Source organism: Osmia bicornis, unplaced genomic scaffold (assembly GCF_907164935.1).
Source record: "Osmia bicornis bicornis unplaced genomic scaffold, iOsmBic2.1, whole genome shotgun sequence".
NCBI classification, from domain to species: domain Eukaryota; kingdom Metazoa; phylum Arthropoda; class Insecta; order Hymenoptera; family Megachilidae; genus Osmia; species Osmia bicornis.
Window position 1 is genome coordinate 1,710,767 of NW_025791458.1, and position 17,915 is coordinate 1,728,681.

At 38.7% G+C, this 17,915-nt stretch overlaps 1 protein-coding gene across 1 annotated transcript; it reads left to right on the forward strand.

The window, feature by feature from the left end:
- Positions 1-12,409: 12,409 nt before the first annotated feature.
- Positions 12,410-13,381, forward strand: LOC123989264 (piggyBac transposable element-derived protein 4-like). The gene has a single exon (XM_046289986.1). It carries the CDS (start codon positions 12,410-12,412, stop codon positions 13,379-13,381), a length of 972 nt encoding a protein of 323 aa, XP_046145942.1.
- Positions 13,382-17,915: the final 4,534 nt, after the last annotated feature.

Consider the following 17,915-nt stretch of genomic DNA (forward strand, 5'->3'; position numbering starts at 1 on the left):
ATAGTCGATGGCATACCTGATGTGAGTTTAAGGGATCAGGCACGAATACAAAGGTTTTATACAAAGGCAGACCTTCTTGAAGCATTCGAGAAAATAACTTTACGGGACAGAAGCCAGGTCAACGCAACGAGGGGTACGAGACACGGAAACGAGGGGTACGGCCGGCAGGCGTTCGGGAGGATCGAGAGGACCGACAGGAGGCAAGAATTCCGCAGCGGGAAACGTTTCTGCTATACCTGTGGTTCGCCGGAGCACATGAGTGACAAGTGTCCTACAAAGAGCGAAGGTATGAAGTGTTTTAAGTGCAATGAGCGAGGACACATTGCGACTAGGTGCCCTAAAGGACAGGCTGCAGCAGCGGTGAGTTGCGTTGTATCTCAAGTATCACGGAAAAAATGTATAAAAGATGTAAAGGTAAATGGGCATCATATTGAAGCACTGATTGACACGGGGAGTGATTTTTGTTTAATGCGCGCTGATCAGTATATGGGGTTGGGATCTCCTCGATTGCAACCGAAAGAAATCAAATTTGCCGGAGTAGGTTCCACAAATACAACGTTAGGTGAATTTTATGCAGAACTAGTGGTTGATAGCAATTCTTATATAATTCTTGTACGCGTGGTTTCAGAAACACTAATGAATCATAAATTAATAATAGGAACTGATTTTCTCGATACAGTCGAACTTTCTGTTAAGAATGGCAATATTACTATTGTTCCACTTAAAAAAGAAGTACTCGTTAATGATTCTAACCTTCCGGAAATATATCAAATAAATTTGACTGAAGAGATCGAAAAAGTAGACGTGTCACATGTACCGAATGTTGAACACCGAGTAGAGATCCAAGAACTGGTCGAGAATTACAAGCCTGAGAAAATTAAAGAAATAGGTGTTGAAATGTCACTTGTGCTTAAGGATGAGGAGCCCATTTACCAAAGAGCGAGGCGATTATCGCCCTTAGAACGAGAAATTGTGAATATTCAAGTACAGGAATGGATTGATGAAGGCATAGTACAACCATCGCTATCGGAGTATGCGAGTCCGGTAGTATTAGTGAAAAAGAAAAATGGTTCTATGAGATTGTGTGTAGATTATAGACAGATAAATAAAAAGATTATTAAGGATCGGTATCCATTGCCGCTAATAGAAGATCAGTTAGACTCGTTACAAGGTGCAAATTATTTTAGTACGCTAGATTTAAAGAATGGTTTTTTCCATGTTCCAGTAGAACAAAAGAGTCAAAAATATACTGCATTTATAGTTCCTGATGGACATTTTGAATTTCTTAGAGTTCCCTTTGGTTTGTGTAATTCTCCCGCAATATTTCAAAAATACATAAACGCCGTTTTTAAAGACTTGATTCGCAGAAAGATAGTTTTAGTATATCTAGATGATCTGATAATACCAGCGATTGATTATGAAGACGGATTGAAAAACCTTCGAATTGTTTTGAATACGGCCAGCGAAGCAGGATTACAAATAAATTGGAAAAAATGTAGTTTATTGCAGAATAAAGTTGAATTTTTGGGACATATAATAGAAAACGGACAACTACGTCCATCCGAACATAAAACAGAAGCAGTTAAGAGATTTCCGGAACCTACAAATACGCGGCAGGTACAGAGTTTTCTTGGTTTGAGTGGATATTTTAGAAAGTTTATTCGTTATTACTCACTCATAGCGAGACCATTGTCTAATTTATTAAAAGCAGATGCAAAGTTCGTGTTCGGTGAGGAACAAAAAAATGCCTTCATCCATCTGAAAGAAATATTAAGTGATAAACCTGTATTAAGTCTGTATCGAGTGGGCGCTGAAACGCAATTGCATACGGATGCGTGTATGTATGGGTATGGAGCAATTCTGTTGCAAAAGAATGATAAAGACAATGCGCTACACCCCGTGTATTACGCGAGTGGTAAAACTACACCAGCAGAAAAGAATTATACCAGCTACGAACTGGAGGTACTCGCGATAGTTAAAGCTCTCAAAAAGTTTAGAGTATATTTATTAGGAATACCATTCAAAATCGTAACAGACTGTCGTGCTTTTACTTTGACGATGAAGAAAAGGGATCTGTGTGTGCGTGTGGCCAGATGGGCTCTTCTTTTGGAGGAATTCGAGTACACAATAGAACACCGACCAGGAAAAAGCATGATGCATGTGGATGCGTTGAGTCGCTACCCGTTGCCTTCGTGTATGGTAGTAGAAGAATTAAAGGATGGTTTAACGATGCGTTTGAAGCGGGCACAGCGCAATGATACTGATTTGCTGAAAATTATAGATCTGGTAGAACAGAATAAAATCAAAGGTTATGAAATTAGGGGCGGTTTACTTTTTAAAGATGTTGACGATGATCCAAAGTTAGTAGTTCCGAAACAGATGTCATCGCAGATAATTCGACAAGCACATGAAAGGGGTCATTTTTCTGTAAGTAAAACTGAGGCACTTCTTAGAAAAGATTATTGGATTCCAAGCGTAAAAACAAAAATAGAGAACGTCATTCAAAATTGTGTTGCATGTATTCTAGCCGAAAAGAAGCGCGGTAAGCAGGAGGGATACTTGAATCCCATAGACAAAGGTGAAGTACCACTCGACACATTTCATGTAGACCATTTAGGACCGTTACCGTCGACTAAAAAAAGTTACAGACATATATTTGTAGTTATTGATTCATTCTCGAAATTTGTATGGTTGTATGCGACGAAAAGTACAAGTACAGCAGAAGTGTTGGCGAGACTTCAGAAGCAGGCTGCGATTTTTGGAAATCCGCGACGTATTGTCTCCGATAGAGGAACCGCGTTTACATCGAAGGAATTCGCGGATTACTGTGCTAAAGAGAACATTCGCCATTCTCTTACAACGACTGGCATTCCGAGATCTAATGGCCAGGTAGAACGTGTCAATCGCACGTTGATACCGCTTTTGACAAAGTTGTCCAACCCAGAGAAAGGAGAGTGGTATCGTCATTTAGACAGGGCGCAGCAATTTTTAAATATTACAGTGCAGCGAAGTATCGGTATCTCGCCATTTGAGTTGTTATTCGGAACGCGAGCGCGTTTTAGAGACGATCCGCAAGTGAAAGAGATGTTGGAAAATGAGTGGGTCGATATGTTTGAGAGTGATCGAGGTGAATTGAGAGATCGCGCGAAAGAAAATATTGCTAAGATACAGGCGGAGAATAGAAAAACATATAATAAAAAAAGGACGGATGCAAGAATTTACCGCGAGGGTGACTTAGTAGCGATTCAGCGTGTACAACAAGGACCAGGGTTGAAATTTGCAAGTAAATATTTCGGACCTTATGAGGTTGTAAAAGTAATGCGCAATAATAGATATATTGTACAGCGAGTTGGCGAGCATGAGGGACCGTCACAAACGTCAACGGCGGCCGATTATATGAAACCATGGATGAATGAAGAGAGTGATATGTCGGAATGTGAAAATGATGATTTTTGAGGACATTCGGGGGCAAATGTCAGTGCAGGATGGCCGAGTGTAGGATGTAAGTTGAGAATGTTTGGGCCGAGCGATAGTTGGACTGACCGAAGTGTGAACGAAGAGTGTTTGGACCGTTTGACAGTTGGATCGAGTGAAGTGTGAAGAAAGAGTGTTTGGACCGAGTGACAGTTTCTACGAATCGAGATGCATGCATGGTAAGAATGATATCTTGACCAAAAGTCAGCGCGTGACAAGAGTGTGTGAATGCGTGTACGAATCTATGATCGAATGTGACCGTGTGTAAGGAGGTATGAAAGACGGGAGCGAGGCGGAATCAGGGCTTTTGCTTTTCTCTTCCCTGTAAGAGCGAATGTCAAGGAGTAAAATAATAAAGAAATAGTACATAGCAGAATAAAAGAACTACTTATATAATATCCCCTACAGAAGTAAATGGTTCTAATGTAATTGCTGTACATTGCATTGTACATCAGGAAAATTTATGTGCAAGAAGTTTAATTCTGACAAATGTAATGTCCGTGATTGTCAAAATTACGAACTATATTCGCAACCACGGACAAAAACGCCGTCAGTTTAAAGAATTCTTACAAGAATTAGATTCTGAATACGGTGATCTTCCGTATTACACGGAAATTAGGTGGTTGAGTCGGGGAAAATTATTGGACAGATTTTTTACTCTTCGCCAAGAAATAGCTATCTTCATGGAAATGATGGATAATCCGGTGCCAGAATTACAGGATGAACAGTGGCTGCTGGATTTTGCATTCTTAAATGACATAGTATTTCATTTAAATGTGCTGAATAAAGCATTACAAGGTAATAGAAAAATAATAGTCGATTTATATACACAGATTCGAACATTCGAAAAAAAATTAGAATTATTCAGCAGACAATTACTGGTGGGAAACACTTGCCATTTCCCTTCAGTACAGACTATCGCGAGAGAGGGTACAACATTTAATAAATTTGTAGACATTTTAGCAAATCTATCTACAGAATTTAAAAGCAGATTTCAGGATCTACGGGCGTTGGAATCCGATTTCAATATCTTCGCAACGCCATTCTCAGTAGAAGTTGATTCTGTTCCGCCGGAGGTGCAGTTGGAGCTTTTAGAGCTGCAGTGTAATTTCGTATTAAAAAATAAGTTCAATGAGGCAGAAACATTGGCAGCATTTTATGAAAATATTTCCCAGGCTAATTTCCCCGTACTGTTCAACAGGGCTGCAAAAATGTTATGCATGTTTGGATCTACGTATGTGTGTGAACAACTGTTCTCACACATGAAGAACGTGAAATCGGCGCACAGAACAAGGTTAACTGACTATAATTTAAAATGCTTATTAATGTTGAAGTGCAGGCAATCGATTGTTCCAAGCATTACCAATTTAATCGAGAATTTAAAATCGTGCAGGCAAACAAATGCCGAGGAGATACCAGAAGGAGAGTGAATGTCAATGCTTGGAACATTCAATTGCCATGCACATTCTTTGTCCCTTGTTCTGTGCGTCGATTTTATTGTCCGATCCGAAACATGCATAACATTTATTGCAGCCAACATTACACGTTTTCATTGACGAACAGTGGCGTTGAGAAGATATTAAAATTCACATAAGTCTGTTGAATACATTCCGTTTCTGCTTCGAATCTTCGGATACTATTGCACATTGCAAAACTATTTCCTTGTACATTGTTCTGTAATTTTGGGACAAAGGGTTATGCATCATTTCCGTGTCTACCGTTTTGACACATCATAAAATTATTAATATTTATAACATTGACATCATCATTAAATTGATAAATAGGTTGTTTGTTGCACTTGTACAGCATTTATAGTTCAAAAGATGTACAAATACTTCTTTGAACTTTTGTAAATAAATAAACATTCTAACAAAGTATTAGTACTACCATATTTATCCTACTTCCAAAAAAATCCTTTCCACGTTTATTAAATTGTACGATATTTCAATTTGAATTTCCTCAATGTCGTGTCGCGCCGTGCCACACTACGCTGAAGCATTCGACAGAGAACGTCACACATGCATACTTCGACTGCGTACCCTAAAGATACTACGGAGTGGGGATATTTCTCCGCCGCACAGTGGGACAAAACGGCTTTTGGCGATCAAAATTCTGTAACTTCGCTTCTATTGGAAATATTTTAATGAAATTTTGGGAAGTTTTTGCCTACATTATGATGCTTAAGTTGTATTAATATAAATAATATTCAACTACAGGGTGTCAAGATATTCACGTATAAACTGAAGCGCGTTCAATATCCTTCACTTGTTAGACATATTTTATGTTATTTAACAAAAATTTGGCTTAAAAATGTTAATAACTGTAAGAGAAATGGATATAATAATTAAAAAATGACAAGACATGTGTTTTTATAATATATTTATTTATATTTCTTATGATCTATACCACAGCGATGTATCAAGTTCCATCCACGTCCAATGTAGGTAGACCAGTGAAAAGTTTGGAGGATTGTTCAGAAGTGACCAGAAGACAGAAATTAAGAGAACATAATCAAAATATGTCTACTGATTTGATTAACCAAGGGCTGTGTCAACGATACAAATCAGAACGACAATACGAAAAGGCATCCATTGTTGAAGCTGTCGACGAAGTTGGTCCAGATCTTCTTAATGAAATGAAGAACACGATTCGGACTGCAAACCACGCACCACGAAAATTTACAGCGGAAGAAGCATTATCTTTGTTTTTGGATCTAGGACTTTCCAAAGATAAGTATACTGTGCTTCGAAACGAGTTGAAGAAGAGGAATCACAACGCATTACCGAGTTATAACGAAATTATTCAAGCCAGAAGCAAATGCTTGCCCGAAATTGACGAAGTTACTAGCGTTTCTGCTAAAGTATCGCTTCAAAAGTTACTCGATTCTACAGTCAATGGAATTATACAATTAAAAACTGAGAGTGAAATTGAAGCCTTAAATGACACCAACCTACTTTTAACGAGCAAATGGGGATGTGATGGTTCATCAGGTCAAAGCGAATATAAGCAAAAGTTAGGTGATAATGTCAATTCAATCGTGACGGACAGTAATATGTTTATGGTATCTATGGTACCGAGCGTACCCTCAGGTGAACTACTTGAGGCATTCCGCGTGCAGGTAAGAACTTTATGAACCCTTTGTTCTCACTAAAAGATGGTAAACATATTGTTTCGTGAATGAAAAGATATAATCCGAAAAAAGGGCAAGGGCTTAAATCTACGAAAACGTTTATAGAAGGTAATTGATGGCCGACAAGTCGAAATAATTATTATTGCCGTAGAGCAGTTTCGACTGTCTTAGAATATTGAAAGTTTGCTTACAACAATAAAATAAATTAGGTTGGTTTATGATATGGTAATTGTGCACAACTGGTACTTAATAGGTTAGCTGGTAGATGCTTGAAGATTATCGCGATCGTTAAATTATAATCACTGTACAGGGGATAGAAAAGTTAATATTGGCCTATTGACTATTTGACTGTGGGATTTAGTTTCGAAAATTTTTAACGGGATATGTAATAAAAATCAGGCAATGACAAGTATACACGTCGAATGCAAGGCAAATACTCCTATCATAATTTTTACGAAAAAGTTAAAGAAAAACAAGAAAGGATCACATTTGTATTGATCAGTGAACACTTTTATTGAACCGAAATAAAGTTTTGGATAACAAATATACACGTTGCAATAATTAATAATAATAGTTAATAAGGCAGTTAACTGGTTAATAATCGTATCTGTTACTGCTTTTCCATCCTCGTGCGCAGCGGTCGAGATGGGTGTAATTTCATTGAATCGACATTTTCTTGAAAAGGTGCAAACATGTGCAACCAATTTTTTCAGATTCTAATAGAGGAAGGTTCACTCTTTCCTGTAGTAATAATTAAACACGTCGCAAGTTGTAGCATTTTTTTAAAATCAAACTCAAAGTTGAGATTTTAGTTAGATGTAGGTACTTCGTTTCAATCAGATCCTATTATTTATAACTAATCGTTATATTGAACACTTTTATTGAACCGAAATAAAGTTTTGGATAAGAAATATACACGTTGCAATAATTAATAATAATAGTTAATTAGGCAGTTAACTGGTTAATAATCGTATCTGTTACTGCTTTTCCATCCTCGTGCGCAGCGGCCGAGATGGGTGTAATTTCATTCAATCGACATTTTCTTGAAAAGGTGCAAACATGTGCAACCAATTTTTTCAGATTCTAATAGAGGAAGGTTCACTCTTTCCTGTAGTAATAATTAAACACGTCGCAAGTTGTAGCATTTTTTTAAAATCAAACTCAAAGTTGAGATTTTAGTTAAATGTACTTCGTTTCAATCAGATCCTATTATTTAAAAAGTTGTTAACATTTTAACTTACTTTATGCACTGAATAGAATCTATACTATCCTAGTAAACTTTATCATTCATTTGAATTGTATCTTTCCGAGTAAAATTCATTAGAATCGTACATTGAAGTTACGGGTAATATTATCAGCGTTTCGTCTTGACGAATTTCTACTGACTTTGAGTGCGAACCACGGCAAAACGGAAGCAAATATGAAAAAACGAATTATACTACGTTAAACTACAGTTTATTCTCTATCGATGTATGTAATTAGTTTTTCAATTTTCGATTTCACGAAAATCGAATTTTGATCGCCAAAAGCCGTTTTGTCCCACTGTGCGCCGGCTAAACGGAAAGTGTCAGTCCCCAGGGACCGACATCGTCTCGAAAGTGTTAATACCCCCCATTATCATTTTTTTCGCTATCGCCTATGATAAGTGAGAAAAACGTGTGGGGAGACCATCCTGGTCCTCCCTGTATACTCATTGTCAGGGTCCGATTCATCAGTATCAATGAGACATTCATCCGTTATTATTTTATATTCATCCAGCATGTCGATAATATTTTCAACAATCCTTTTACCTATTGCCATTGCCGAATTGGAAATGACTGTGGATGATTCATTAGCAATCAGATCTGCATTGCGAAGATACTCTTCTGCATATGTTAAAGCATCCTTTAATTGTTGCTTCTCACAATTACAATTATAAAATTCACTATCACTCGCGACGGAAATATTAACTGATGAAGTAGATTCTTGTACATTCATTTTCACTTCTTACTATGGTTCTGGACTGACTTTTGTTTGTGGGCAATGGAATAGACAACACAGGTTGCTTATAAAACATTTAATTCCTTATATAAAAAAAACGTGGTACACGTGCATTGCACCAACGAGCACTTAATAGCGTCGCAAGAAAAAAGGCGGGAGAGCCGAACAAAAAAAACTGTAGGCAGTGCCAACTTGAAAACAAAAAATTACAAACAAGATATTGAATAAACATTATAAACGTCTTAAACATTAACAACTTTGACTGACTAAAGAATTCATTTCGATGCATGCAAGCTGCCTTATCGGTTCTAACAATAACATAAACAGTCACCATAAGCGTGTAACGACCCAGAGTGAATACGTCACTGCACCGACTTGTAGGGAGAGCGGTTCCCTTAGAAGGTGACTCGTATTCTGTGTTATAGGGATTATAGGTTCGTGTGGTTTGCGGTTAAGGAGTGAAATCCAAACACTAATGTGCTAGATACCGAATGAAAATATGTTTATTCAAAAATTATAAGGTAAGTGAATTGAAATATAATATAAAAGAAAATCGCTAGTATCACAATAAGTGCGGCTAGAAATAGGAATACAGTAAGAAATTATAATTAGTTCGCCCTAGATTGGGAATACAATTAAAAATATGTAATTAGTAATTAATATATGTAAGTAGAAATTAATAATTGTAATAATCGATAGCGCTAACGCGAATGCGGCGTGGTCTTCCTGTACAGTCAATACTCTGTTTGTTTTCAACAATGATTATGGAAACTAAATTCCAGAGGTTTGTGCTAGACCGCTTAAAATCCAGTTAACCTTTCCTATGGGTCGCAATCGGTTTCTGGTTATACCAGAGCTGTGTTAATTGCAGGCCGTTCAAGGAGCTCCGCTCCTCGCTAGCTCTTTACACTTAAACGTAGGCTTAGCGTAACACCTGGGTAACACGTTGCGAACCGCGGATAGGAGGTCCACTGATCTACGGTACTGCACTCCACCAGTGGAAGAGTAGGAAATAGCTGTAGCTCGCGCTCTATCGCTGCCTAAACAGTTCAGCGCAAGCTTTTCTCTACTGTTCAGAGTATTGTCTGCTTCAGGTCGAGGCCTGAGAAGATCTGCATCGAAACTGTGCGGAACGCCTCTATTTATACTCAGATCTTGCTGAGTCGGCACCTTTTTTCCGCATAGAGTTCTTGGGGTAGCTGGGTTTTTCCCATCACGTGATAGTCCAGCATCCCCACTCTAGAATACTACCCCACCGTATGCTTACTGGGGTTGCGCTGGCGCGTGCGCGGTCAGACGTCGATAATTTATCGATAACTGTTTTACCGTCTGACTTATCGACCAAACTTTTACCGACGAATTTAATAGACTTGGTTATCGACGAAAATGAAAACTATTTATTACAAAAATTATTATATACATTAAACTAAATATTAACAATAGAAATTAAATTAGACACTTTATATGAAATATAATAAAGAAAAATGAAATAAAAAGGTATTGTGCTTCTTATTGGGTCGTTACAAGCGTAAGACGAGAAGTTCGACGAAGCAAAGATATAACGCACAAAGTTTCTGTGGAGAATAGATGGTATGAGCCCAAAGAAGAAAAACATCATTCGACTATTTCCAATATAGTCCATGGAAATACAAAAAAGTAAATGTTCATGCAACAATACTGCATTTGTTCGATGTGCAAAATGCTTTTGTACACTATGCTTCCCGTGCTTTTACGACAAGTACCACTGTTGTAAACAACAAGTAATTGTGCAATTCAATTAACTGGAACAAAAAAAAATTCATACTCACACCACGCAGGATTTGAACCCTGGACCGTTAATGTACAAGCCTGATACGTTACCACTCCGCCACAGTTACACTTGGTAGTCGCCGCAACTAAAATCTACTTTATGGTAATAATAAAACTTTAATTATAAATATCTCAAAAACTACTGAGTATCTGCCCCTATAATGGTATATACTCGTAAACAGGAGAACGAGATCTATAAGTGTGCAAAGTTTCAACGAAATCGGTGAGACGAAGGCCTTGCACTCTCCTTGTCAGTCGAAAAAATGGCAGGTAGCCCTGGACACTTGAATAAAATGCAAAAAAACACATAGAATCAATCAATTTTAATCACATTTCTCTTTCATGTAATAAATATAGGGTCTATCTGATTCATTATATCATAAAAAAACATATTTCTTAAATAACTTTAAGACAACCAGCAATAAACTGGAACCTCTGTTTTTACTCATTCGAAAAAAGGCGAGTAGCCCCGGATATCATTTATTTTCACATATTCTTACAAATATTACAACAATAGTATAAATCGGATTCATTAATACTTGCACATTGTTCATGTGCCCAATCTTTACAGTGATAGCATTGTATTCAATCTTCTTCGAATGTCTCTCCACAAAGGATGCATCGGGTCTCCTCTTGATTTTCTTGATTGAAAACATTTATTTTTCGTTTTGCTTTGCTTTGATTATTTTTTATAATTCTCCTACATTTCGCAATAGTTTCATCCTTATAGGGAGACGATGTCAAAATTTCACTTCGCTGTGTTCTTCGTGAACGAGATGCGAAGCGTTTTTTGGAAGCATCAGGCAATGGTGAAATCAATTGAATTGCTTCTGTTACATTGCGCGTTGAGGCTGTAGGTTCAGAAGAAGATTCTGTGGAAGCCGTCCTTGTAGAAAACTGATTGACGAATTCTGATTCTTGAATTGTTACATCAGTCATGGAAGCAGGTAAAAAATCGAGATCACTGAAAATGTTACGATCGAAGAGATAAATTCCTGTGCACCGAAATCCGTTCTGTGCTATTTCAAGTCTAGCTGCTTTACTAAATGCAACGTCAACAATTCTTGCTCCAGGATTTCTTCGCTCCATACAGCACTTGCCGACGCATATGATGTTTTAACACGTTGAGTGCGGCGCCGATTTCGCTAGACTTTCCGCTCAGCCGGCAGCGCACGGCGCGGTGTCGCCTAATCGCGTGAGCACTTGATGTCAAGCGCTGCCGCCTTACTACTTCGCGTGACGCGGAAGGTCAACACTTCACTGGACCGAAAAGTATAAACGATCAGTCGGAAAAAGCCACGGGAGTATAAAGGTTCAGTGCAGCAGAGAGAATTCAGTTTTATATTTTTTGAAAAAGTTTTGTTACCCATCAACTAAAAATGTTGAGAGAACAAAGCGATAGTGACTCGTCGAGTTCGATATTAGTACCACGCAAACGTGGGCATGCAGTACCATTGCCTTCTTCAGGTAGTGACAGTAAATCCGATAGTTCACTAAGGGATATCGGAACTAGTGATCCAAACGAGTGGTTTGAACCGCGAGGCAACCAACCAAATATTATATCTTTCACAAGTCCCCATGGTGCCAAACTTTTTAATGAACAAGTGCGACATTGTAGAAAAGTGGAAGATTTTTATGGGCTTTATGTGACGGAGACCATGTTTGAACATATAGCAGAAGAAACAAATATTTATGCCACACAAAGCAGAGTGTACTCCGAACGTTGCAATAAATGGGTGCCAACAGATAAAAATGAAATAAAGCGGTTTTTTTGGACTGATTTTGTGGATGGGATTAGTAAAACTCCCATCTTTGAGTCTATATTGGTCCCAGGATCCAATGTTTGGTCACACATTTCCACAAAAAATAATGTGTAGAGACCGCTTTCAAATTCTCTTGAGAATGTTGCATTTTGCTGACAACACAAAAGTTGATGCTTCCAACCGTCTGTCAAAGGTTGAATTTGTTCTTAACGAACTGAACTCAAATTTTAAAAAATATTATGATCCCACCGAAATGTTATGCATCGACGAGTCGATAATACCATTCCGTGGACGGATCGCATTTAGACAGTACATGAAACAAAAGAGGCACAGGTATGGGATTAAAATATTTAAATTGTGCTGCACTAATAATTACACCTACAGTTATCGCGTCTACACTGGCAAAACATTGGACAAAGAAAATACAACACCCACAAATGTTGTTCTGAATTTGTGTGAAGATTTGTTTGAAAAAGGCCATACTTTATGTACAGATAATTATTATACGAGTGTAGATTTAGCAAACAAATTAATATCAAAGAATATGCATTTGATTGGTACCCTTCGGCCAAATCGGAAAGAAAATCCAAAGGCAGTTGTGACAGCCAAACTGCGGCGGGGAGAAGTTATTGCACAAGAAAACAGGAACGGAATTACCGTCATGAAGTGGAAAGACAAGAGGGATGTTTTAGTTCTTTCGACCAAACATTCAAACGAAATGGAAAACGTAACAACTAGAACAGGGGTTTCCTATAAACCAAAAATAATTATTGATTATAATAAAGGAAAAACGCCGATTGATCTATCCGATCAGATGAGTTCCTACAGCAGTCCACTTAGAAGAGCATTGAAGTGGTACAGAAAATTAGCCTTCGATCTTCTTTTGAATACTGCCGTTGTGAATGCGTTACATATGTATGAAAGTGTATCGGAGACAAAGATATCCATTACAATGTTCCGGAAACAATTAGTAGCTGCTCTCACACAACATTCACACGAGCAAACTCCAGTTGAGGCCGGTACAAGTAGACGTATCCACAAACTTCGGGAAAAAGAAGGAAAGGCTCATAAAGTGCGAAAATACTGTGCTGAATGTTATAGCACGAATGCAAAAATGCTCGGGAGCGACATAGCGAAGAAAAACACGAAAAAAGTAGTTACCTACTGTGATATGTGCAAATCTCAGCCACATTTTTGTTTACAATGTTTTAATAAACTTCATTAAATTTTAACTTAAATTTTTTATTGTCATTTATAATTTAACCCTTGACAATGCAGGTCTCATGCACCGATGTCGATCAAACGAGAATTTCGCAGTCAGTCCCTAGAATCCACGCCGCTTAAACGAAAAATCGATTGCCGGTCCCCAGGGACCGGCGCCGGCTGAACGGAAAGTCCACCTCCGGTCCCTAGGGACCGGCGTAGCACTCAACGTGTTAAAAGGCTTGAAAAACGTACTATTCAAGCCATCTTCGTGATTCCACATGCCTTCGGAAACGCATAGTGCGAGAATGAGAGGGCATGCTATATTCTATCCTTGTTCAAAAAATAACATCGCTGCTCGGCCGATCACTTTATGATTTGCCGCTACCTCGGATCTCTCACTCGCTTCTCGCGTTCTCTATCGTCCCGTTTCTAGAACAAAGTCAAGCCGAATAGCATGCCTGCTTCGAAATAAGCAACTGTTCGGTCCCGAGCCACTTGCTTATTTCGAGGCAATCCTGTACATAGCGACTTAAGCATTGCTTATTCGAATAAGACGATCTTACAAGGAGGCCTCACAGCAGTTGGGTCATTGATTTTGATATAACTTTTTCTGGTGAATCTTGATGAAAAATAAGTTGACCCGTGTTTGGCCGTTTTCGTCAATACTCAATATTTAAAGAGATATTTAATATTTTAATTCTCTGATATCCTTAAGTATTAAATTGGTAAAACGCTTATCCACAGCTGTGTTAGGGAAACGGGTAAAGTAGTAGGCTCGTTGAACTACGCCGTCGTGAGTTCAAATCCTTTGAGGCTAATTCATTTTTTTTCTACATTTTTTTAGTTTCTACTTTTTTGTTCTGTTTTCTTGTTTTTTGATTTTAATTTATTAAATTTTGTCATATGTATTATTTACAATTTATGGGGCGGTATACATCGCAAAAATTCAGTCAAATTTTGTAACTTTTATATCCGATAGATCAGTTTTTTTGAATGTTAACCAAGTATGTTTTCCGGATAGTGTAAGAAAAGCAAAGAGCTCTTGCAATGCATCAGCTTTTATTAAATGTTCATATTGTCGAAAACACTTATGTTTTTCGTGTTTCTACGTTATGTATCAACCCATAAACTGTAAATAATACATATGACAAAATTATAATAAATTAAAAACAAAAAACAAGAAAATAGAACAAAAAAAAACAAGAAAGGCAAAAAGAACACAAAAAAGCAGAAACAAAAAGAATGGAGAGAAAAAATGAACTAGCCCCCGCTGGGATTTGAACTCGCGACGGCGTAGTTCAACGAGCCTACTACTTTATCCATTTTTTTAAATCGTTTTATTGTTTTTGTTAACAATTGTACATAGATCAGTCCTAAGGCTACGAGAATACAAAAACTAAACGAAAAAAAGAATTCAGTACAATCTTTGGGGAATCACAGCCTGCTTGCCCGTTACAGGACGGGACTCGGAGGCTAACACTAAATAGTAGCAATCACATGGTCAACTTATAAACTAACGTATTGCCAGAGTATACAGGGTGTTCGACAACAGGTGGGCAATATTTTAAGGGGTGATTCTAGGGATCAAAATAAGACGAAAATCAAGAATAACGAAATAGCGTTTATGCTTTTGTTTTCCAGTTATTAACGTTTAAAAATTCGAGTAAAAAGTGCTAGAAACCTGCAATCCGCTCAGCACCGACGACCGAACGTCAGGTCAGCAGGGGTCGGTACAGTCATAACCAAGAATCGAAGCCGAATGCTGCAGTACCGAGAAACAGAATAGCACGAGGTAAGTTTCTACTATTCAACGATTCTTGGTTATGACTGTACCGACCCCTGCTGACCTGACGTTCGGTCGTCGGTGCTTAGCGGATTGCAGGTTTCTGGCGCTTTTTACTCGAATTTTTAAACGTTAATAACTGGAAAACAAAGCCGTAAACGCTATTTCGTCTTATTTTGATCCCTAGAATCACCCCTTAAAATATTGCCCACCTGTTGTCGAACACCCTGTATAACGATATACTCCAAAAAATAACAAAGAAAAACCACACGAATCAGTCTTGAGTATGTCTCACATTTACTTGGGTTCAAACGCAAGTTCCAGGTAGCGAAGTACGAATTAATTTTATTGACCGTAAGTTCGAGGGTAGTCTGAACAGCGGAAGCCTTATTGCATGCAAAATAAACGATCGCATCATCCGCAAAAAGAAGAAGATACGGGAAACCGGGCTGATTAAGATCGAAAAGCTTGGGAAGGTCGCTAATAAAGATGGAGAAGAGTATGGGGGAATTGACAGTTCCTTGCTGTAGTCCTTCGTGTATGTAGTAAGCTGCAGTTGATAGCAGAACACCGTCCGTAGTACGGAAAGACTTGTTTCTAATCATGTCCCAGATAATATGGACGAGCCATCGGGGAAAACCCTTCTTAATAAGCTTGAAGATCAAGCCATCGATCCATACAGAATCGAACGCCTTTTCCAGATCAAGGAGAGTGGCCCCCACGAAGCTGCTATTACCGACCTTAGTGTTAAGGTCCGAGACTAATTTATGGGTAGCATGCGTCGTGGAGTGCTGGTGTCTAAATCCGAATTGACAATCCGGAATGACATTGAGCGCTTTGCAGTAGGAGGCTATTAATGAATTGATATGCGCTTCATAAACTTTGCTAATAGCCGGCGTGAGGCTCATAGGGCGATAACTAGCAGGGTCGTTAGGGTCCTTGCCTTTTTTGAGGATAGGGACAACCTTTGCACATTTCCAGGCGGAAGGAAAGTAATTGTGGTTGAGACAGTTATTGAAAATGATAGTAAGGGCCAAAATGAGATTACCAGGTAAGTGTTTAAGAACAATAGGCGGAATATTGTCCAACCCATGCGAAGTTTTGTTTGGAAGCTTTTTCAGAATATCACCAAGGGAGAACGGGTTACAGAAAGGGTGTGGCCCCGCATCGTCTAAGAGGGGAGAGCCGGCTCTACTAGTATCAGAGAAGGAGGTGTAGGTGGCTTATAAGTAGCAGCTTCGGATTTGAAAGCACCAGCAACCGAATCTACAATTTCCTTGAGAGGGGTGTTAAGATTAAGATACCTAGGCGAATTGACAGCTTCAAAGTGAACCCCGAGAATATTTAATTAGTCCTGGGATGATGAGAAAACATATTTATTGTCAATAGCCGGGACACTATCTGTGCAACAGCTGCTTCGCTCAATAAGTCGCGAGTTATTCTTGTCCACGTGTAGGTCACCAACTGTCAACGGTTGCTTAGGTCGTAATAATGCATTAATCTTTGGAAAGAACGAATCCGAGCTCCTGTGGTCAATAGCCTTAAAAATTTTGCTCCAGTACCTTTCTGAGGTTTTCTGAAGCTCAAGATGAATCTCCCTCTTAGTTGAGGCTAGCAGGGATTTAAGGAACCTAGTTAGTGTCTTGCGTGAGGTAGGGTCAGAGATATGCAGTTTATGGAGAGACGAAACAATTTTCCTCTTCTTACGCTGCAATTTAGAAACTTTACTATTTATATATTTAATTAAATTAGGGGCACGGCTGGTTGGGAAACAAGGTACCGTCTCCTGAATGGTGTTTATAATGCAGTTATTGATGACAAGCAGCTCACTGTCAATTTCGGAAATTGACAGGTTACGATTGTCCGGAATTGAAGCGGAATAGTTAACGCCCAACCTCTCAGTGAAGGCTTCCCAATTGGTGGCTTTATAATTGAATCGCTGGGGCAGCGGATTAGTACATCCAAGGAGGATAGTCATTCCCAATCTCAAAGGAAAGAGAGATTGCAGCGTGGTCGCTATCATATGGGAGCGTAATCGGTTTATTAGTGAGTCCGTGGCGATTCGTGTGAGTTAGCCGAGAGTCAGCTAAGCAAATATCCAGGAAGGTGTGTGCTGGTTTGAAAGTGGGGGAGTGTGGAGTAATCACATTAATCTTAAATTCCTGTTCACATGTTTCAGTCCATCGATTAAAAAAACGACCCCGCTGATTATTCGCACGATCGCCCCACTGTTTACATCTAACGTTAAAGTCACCAGCCATAATAAAATAATTCTCATCTCTATGAAGCTCGAGAGCACGGAAAAGGACAGAGAGCTCTTCAACAAATAATGCCCTGTTATCATTGCGGGCATAAATACTGACTAGAAATAAATTCTTATTGTGAAGTGAGGGGAGCTTTAAAATAGTACCCTCGATAATTCGAAATTCCCGCATTATCGGGAGATTAATGGTTTCGAACTGGAGGTTCTTCCTGACCAGAATAGCAGTTCCTCCGCCATGACTAGAAGCATGTCTGTCGTTCCTAATAAAAATATAATTAGGGAAGGAAACTTTGTGGTTGGCATTTAGCTTGGTTTCCGATATAAAGATGGCGTCGTGACCATACCTGCGTGCAAAGTCTAACAGCTCAAGCCTTCTATAGTTAGCACATAACGAATTAACGTTAATCGCCGCTATCTTAATGTTACTAACAGGAACGGAGATATTAGCCATTATGAGGGCTGAACAAAGAATTAAAAATAAACTCGATTTTCTCAGAGTTGGCCGTG

Excerpts from the sequence above, each read along its gene's own strand:
- LOC123989264 (XM_046289986.1), top strand. The coding sequence starts at position 12,410 with ATGTTATGCATCGACGAGTCGATAATACCATTCCGTGGACGGATCGCA.